Genomic DNA, 6542 nt, shown 5'->3' on the forward strand with positions numbered 1-6542 from the left:
CTCAATAGCCCCATATACAATAGGACACCATGGTGGTACCAGGATCTAAGCACAGACAGCACAAACCACCACAAGACCATCAGGCGTGGTACCCTGGCTCCTGTGATGTTCCATGCCCATCCCTGTGCTGCTGGGTCCCACTGCTCCGGTACTGCCGCACCCAGCACAGCAGAGCTGGGGAGGGTCAAGGGAGCAGGGTAGGTCTCAGAAAGGGGACCGGTGAGCCAGGCAGTCTTACACCCAAAACTGCCCTTACAGCCACCGCGTGCCACAGCCTGGATCAGCAAGCAGACCGGTTTCCCAGTGGACTTGGTTGGGAGCCAGTAAAAGAGAGATTCCACGTCCAAGGGGCTTCATAACGCTGTGATGTTTGGTGATAACCATACTACCAAAATCACCCTCCACAGTCACGTGAAATTCATCAGTTCAGCTGAGCTTGGGCAGCCAGGATGTACTGCTAGGACAGTATGCCATCTTGTGGCCTCTCCCGAGTAACCAGAAGGAATCAGGCTCCAGAAAGTTAGAAATAAGCAGCCATGACAGTGGCGTGAAGCCCTAAAAGCAAAGATGTGATATTTCTGCCACATTTCATAACTATGACGGGTAAGAGACATCGAATTTAGGACTCTGGAGGTCCTGGCTACATCAGTTCTTAGAATTGGACCAGTAGAAGCTTGAAGCTTGTCTCAAAGAAAAAAAAAAGATGCATGTTTAGAGTTAAAGCTGAGTTTAGGGAAGACAGCAGTGACAAAAGATCCCTGCTGGTTCTGTCACATGAACTTTTTGATTGGAAAAGCAAAAACAAATCCCAACAAGGACAAAAGCAAAAATAAAGCTCTGTAACTGAACTTCTCTTTTCTAGCATCTGTTAAAAGTGAACAGATTACCTGCTGTTCTCCAAAGTCTAACTCTTCCCATGCCAATTTCATGCCACTATACACACATGGTTCCTTTGTAACACAGTGAAATTGTTTCAGCTGAGAGAAGAAGTTTGTCAGGTTGACGGAGCTCCAGGTTCCAAGAATGCTGAAGATATTTTCTAACATAATATTTGCAGCTATTATCTTCCCATTCACAATATCTTTTTTTTTATCTTGAAATGGTAGACGATTCTTGATGTTTTTAATTAGTGAAGGCTTTGCACAGACAATGTCATCATACTGGTGCCATTCTAGAATAAACAGAGATAAGAACACAAGAAAACAATAATTTGAGAAGCAAACATGCATTTGCACATGCCTCTGTTCTTTCAGCTGTACACAGAGATACCCCACTGACACATTACGTTTCCAGCTTGAGACAGTGCTGTCTAATCACGTTATTCCATATGAAGTTAGAAATCATACCACTAAAAGACCAGAGAAAATAACAGTTTGCAGATCCAATCAAAAAAGCTCACCTCCATTGCTGATCAATGCGCTCTGTATGAATAAGCAGCGATTCACATAATTATTTTTTACTGGATCCTTGTAAATAAATTCATATTGTCCTTCACCACAGGAAATCCAGTATTTGTAAGGAATGCATTTATTCATACTTTCCTTCGCAAGAGCTACACAGCCCTCAATGAGGTATCCATGTTCTCCTAGTTGCCTAAATGACACAAAACACAGCAAAGGAGGCAAAGGACAAGATATCAGCTGCTCAACATACTTTCTTTGCATGCATCATTCAATTTTTAATAGGAATGCTGATTATTCTTTCATAATGAGAATTTTGGAATACTTATCACCACTATGAAAACACTTGGTATCAATATCCACGCCATGGACAAATAGCTGTAGTCTTAAGCATTACAGGAAGTACCATGTTGCTTCCTGCTCTCCAAAGCCAAACCACTCCTGTATCTGTGTGACCCAGGGTACTCACTTGGTGCAGTTCAGCTCACAAATGTTGTCCTTCCAGTCTGTGTAGTCAGGAATGTCTTGAGCCTTAATGAACACTTTATGGGTCTCAGGGTTTAGCTTGAAGTCTTTAGACAATACTGCATGGAAATACACTGTAATACGCTCACTTTGTTTCACAGAGCTACAGAAAATAAATAGAAAGAATATAGAAAGAATTACCTTTTTACGTTAATAGCACAAATCATTGTAAATGACGAAACATTTCTGAGCTGCTAGCTTACTGGAGGCAAGACTAATGAGCTCTGTTACCAGTTCACTAAAACTGATGCTACATAGCAGACCTAATGTAAAACCTATTGCCAAAAGAAAAAAGGAGTTCCTGAAGCATGAAATGCTCCAGTCGCATCTGGCTGGGTTGCTGCATTAGTAAGCCAACAGAAATACCTCACCCAGCAGATTCACCTGAAATGACAATGATTTATCCCTCTTCCAGCTCGCACCCATCATGTAAAACAAGTTACACTAATCATAACAGCTCTTCCCATCAATAATCCAAAAAAAAATTAAAACAATGTGTGAAGCACAGTCCTGGTTGCTCATAAGAGTAAAAGAAAAAGATTGCCTTTATTTCTACTTTTTATTTTATTCAGCAGATACCTCAAAAAAGCTCAAGTGCCAAGTGTACCACTTTAACCAATGCACGACCTGTGCTGCAACTCCTGGTTAAACAGTGACTCCTTTGCATGAGTTGTGGTTTATCTCAGCTGTTAAGTCCAATTGTATTTCCACAGACCCATGATACACACACACCAAACCTTAGTACTTCATTCCCCTGCCTCAGTCTGGTGTCCTCTGCTCTACCTCACACCAAATCCCGCACGTGGAGAACGCCGGGGAGGCAGCAGTGGTATTCTCACCTTTCTTTACTCTTATCCACAGGCTCCTGGTTCCTCTGCTGATTTTCATCCTTGCAACTGTTTGTTACAGCTGAAGCATCATTCTTTCTATCAGTCCCAGGTCCTTTGGTCTGTTTTGTCTTCTCAGTTGCTTCATGAGCTTTCTCATTTTGGGTCTTCTTTTTCTCCTTCACGTCTTCCTTCTGTGTTAGGATGACAAACAACATCAAATGAAACAGAAGACCCTGGAAGTACAACACCTGCAGAAATGCCCAGCACCTCTTCAGACAGCAAGAGATACCCAGAAGTCATGCATATCAGCTAGATTTGTACTTTTGTACTAATCCCTCACTGAAGCAAATACGGTAAGGAGAAGCTATTGGTTATGGGAAATAGGGCATGGATTGCAAGAAGAAATAAACGCTAGAGCTATGCTGGAACACATTCCCAGTCTCATGGTCTTCAGCTTTATTGACAGCACAAGAGAATCATAGTGAGAAAGGAGAAATTTTCCCAACACAACCACATACTCACCAGAGTTCTCACTCACGCACTTACCTTGGCAGTCACACAGCTTACTTCCTGGCTGGTGTCTTGTTTACCTTTACCAGCCTCTACGCTTTTGACCACGGTAGGATTCTTCGTGTTTTGACTTTCATGTTCAGCACAAGAAGTTGCAAGCTTACTTTCAGACACTCGTGAACCAGGGGAAGACCCAGAAGAAGTGTTCGGTCTTCCTCCTGTTGAGGTCAGTTTGTTTTGGCTACCCACAGACTGGGAATCTGGTCTGGATTCCAGAAGCTGGGCGGTGTCAGACACGCCACTGCTCTCTTCCACGTTACTCCTGACCAATTCTCCGCTCTGTGTGGTACTTCCACCTCTCACTTCCTTCAGGGCTGTAGAGCCTGGAGACGGGGCAGCCACATTATTAGCAGTGCTCTCCTTTGACGGGGTCATCACAGCTACACTGCTGTGACTGCCTTCTGCAACCATCTCCAGACTCTGAGCTTCCTTTCCCAAGTGGCCCGAGACACCACCATTTTCAAGTGCACCTCTGTTGTCCCCAGCAAGTAAGTCAGCACCTGGTTTGGCTACTTCACTGCCCGGTGTTTGGATTTTCTGTGCAACAAGGCAAGCACCAGACAACTCTGCAGTTTGAGCTGGTGCTGTGCTTAGAGAAGGCAGAGACTCCTGCTCCCCAGAGCCAGAAGGAATTGTCTTTGCTTTATTCCTCTTTTTCTGTAATAACAACAATAAAAAGGAATAAGACGATAAAATACTGGTTTCTTCATTACTGAGGAGAAATTGTCACCCCCTCCACAGCAACTAGTATATGACCATGAAGAGAAAGGACAAAACCAGCTACAATCCCCAGGCACTGCTGGGGAAGCTGTACTGCTCAGCACATCAGCTGTCTGCACATGCAATGCAATGTAAGCATTGCCTAGGAATAGATTGGCAGTGGTATTAAGATACTGGCCAAAGGGATTGGTGGTGATGCAGGACAATCTATTACTTCAAGAAAGAGAGAACAACAAGTTTGTTGCGCCAAGGAGGAGGACTGGTAAGAGCCTTACCTTCTTCTGTGATGTTTGGGCAGCAATGCCTGCCATACCCTGAGGTGAGGTCTCCGAGACGCCACTTGGAGCTGCTTTGCCCTCCAGCAGTGATGCTCCCTCTTCCTTCTCCTTCCCATCCTCCCTTGTTGCAGTAGTGGAAGGGCCATCAGCACCACGTTCAGGTGCAGTCTTTGAGGTACTGCTCAGAGCTGTGATGCCCTCCAGCAGCAGTCCTCCCTCCTCCTTTGTTTCAGTAGTAGAAGACCCATCAGCACCTTCTCCCTTCACCTCTCCTCTAGGCTCTGCTCCTGTATCGGGGTCTGGAGTGAGCTTCACATCTCCTCTTTCTGCAGTGGAGGTAAAGTTCATTGTTAAATTAGAGTCAGGAAGGAAAACAATTCTCGGACACTGGTGAACGTGCAGGGTCTACCACTGAATAAATGCATCAGTGGAAGTCACAAGAGCTGTTTTGTTCCATGTTTAAGAACTACCACTAGGAATAACACCATCCTCCTTTCATAGCAGGCCTGTCTCCAAAGCCCCTGCAATTGCTAGGAGAATAAATAAAATAAGAAAACATTGCGTTGAGCTCGTGATCTATCTCTATCCAGCCTCCAGCTAACATGCTACTGGCTGAAGCAGCAGGCACTGTGAACCTCAGCTGCCTGTCAAGATACTTAAGGATCCTCGAGATGGAGGTGACAGCACACTGGCATTTCTCAGCTTTCTTAACCTTCTCATGACTGCCTGCGTGACCTCCATCACACAGCTGAGCATAGCAGGAAGGGAAACTCACCTTTTATCTTCAGAAGTTTAACCCAGTCCTTAAAAGCTTCTGTGAAAAGGTAGCTCAGATCTGAATAAGTCATCAGAGTAGATCTCTCCTGTCTACAAAATTGTTTCGCAAGCTCTTCAGCACTGCTTCCACACTTAGTTTGAGAGGAGATCAACTAATACCAAAAGACATTGATTTCCTCGGGGTATTTTTGGAAGTATGAGCACAAAAAACAAGGTGAAGGTCAGTTCGCTGTGCCTTTGAGTACTACAAGACCAAAGGTTGCACCATGTTTAATGACAGAAGGCCATCTTTTCCCTGAAGCGGGCACCGCTCTTTGCAATACTGTCTCACATCCAATTTACCGTCACGTCATTATGTGAAGACTTCAAACCCTTCTCTGAGCTTTTCCTGCTCCTCAGTGACTCCTCTATTGTTTGCAGGTCAAGCTCCATAATTTAGTTTGCTGAACCCTCTGGTGATACACTAGAACTCTTCCCACTACCTTCAGTCATTTACAGCAGCAGGTACGAAGCTTTGGAACGAACAGAACAGGTACTCTGGGCATTTTTTCTTCCCGTATTTAAGACCCGGAGGTCTGGGGTTTGTTACTTTGACTTTCTGGACTGCAGAGGGATTGCAAAGAACTGATCTCGTCGGGACTACAGCAGGCTGATTCTGCTTTAGCATCTTCTTCGTACCCAGCCAGAAGCAGTTCTGGTGGCCTGGGCCATTCTCTAGGCAAATAAAGGACTGGGAAGTATTTCCTCTGCACTAATCCTGTGTGCTTGGTTCTGTCCCTGCTCATCGGGGCAAAATCAGCGCGTGGCCAAACCAATTCTCACAAACCGTACACCTAACGACGAGCTGGAGATAGGAAGTTCCAGTCCAAAAGGGACTGGGTTGCTCTCGAGGGCATTGCATGAAAACGGCACCAGCTTTTGGCAAAACGAAAACCGGAGACGTGAGCGTGGGAGACGTGCAGGGGGGTGCCGGGGGGGTGCCAGGGGGGTGCCCCGCTTCTCCCTGCCCCGAGCCACTGCACACCGAGGGTGCTGTGCTCGGCGGCTCTGGCTGGGTGCCACCAACCGTCCGGACCACCCCACCACAGCCCCGAGCAGCCCAGCCCGCAGCCCCCTACCTGAGGCCGCAGCCCCCGCGCCCGGCCGGGCCCCGCACGCGCTGCGGGCACCGGATCGATCCCCGGAGCCTTGCGGGCACGCGTGGCGCTCCATGCCGCCGGGAGCTTCTGGGGGGCAGAGAAAAGGACGGGGCAAGAGGAGGAACGCAGGCGTTAACGGGCAGTAACGGCCCTAACGGCCCCATTTCCCCCCCGCCCCCCCTTCACGGCACTGAAGGTGCGAAGGTTTCACACCCCCACCCCCACCCCGCACCCTCCGGGCGGAGGCGGAGCCGACCTCTGGGCGGGGCTTGCATGCAAATGAGGCTCCGGTCGCCCCGCCCC

General features: G+C 47.2%; 1 protein-coding gene across 2 annotated transcripts in view; it reads right to left on the minus strand.

The window, feature by feature from the left end:
- The window catches only part of RNF213 (ring finger protein 213), a 50109-nt gene that overhangs the window by 42929 nt on the left and 638 nt on the right, over nucleotides 1–6542 (minus strand). The window contains exons 2-8 of one of the 2 annotated variants that reach the window (XM_035342320.1): nucleotides 6219–6323; nucleotides 4321–4649; nucleotides 3302–3982; nucleotides 2765–2946; nucleotides 1870–2028; nucleotides 1400–1593; nucleotides 888–1171 (exon numbers count right to left, since the gene is read on the minus strand). In XM_035342320.1, coding sequence (XP_035198211.1) covers nucleotides 888–1171; nucleotides 1400–1593; nucleotides 1870–2028; nucleotides 2765–2946; nucleotides 3302–3982; nucleotides 4321–4649; nucleotides 6219–6312 — 1923 coding nt within the window. In that variant the 5' untranslated portion in view covers nucleotides 6313–6323. Of the gene's footprint in view, nucleotides 1–887; nucleotides 1172–1399; nucleotides 1594–1869; nucleotides 2029–2764; nucleotides 2947–3301; nucleotides 3983–4320; nucleotides 4650–6218; nucleotides 6327–6542 lie in introns of both variants that reach the window. The other variant, XM_035342321.1, reaches the window with a different exon arrangement.

The sequence above is a fragment of the Oxyura jamaicensis genome, chromosome 18 (genome assembly GCF_011077185.1).
Source record: "Oxyura jamaicensis isolate SHBP4307 breed ruddy duck chromosome 18, BPBGC_Ojam_1.0, whole genome shotgun sequence".
Lineage (NCBI taxonomy): Eukaryota > Metazoa > Chordata > Aves > Anseriformes > Anatidae > Oxyura > Oxyura jamaicensis.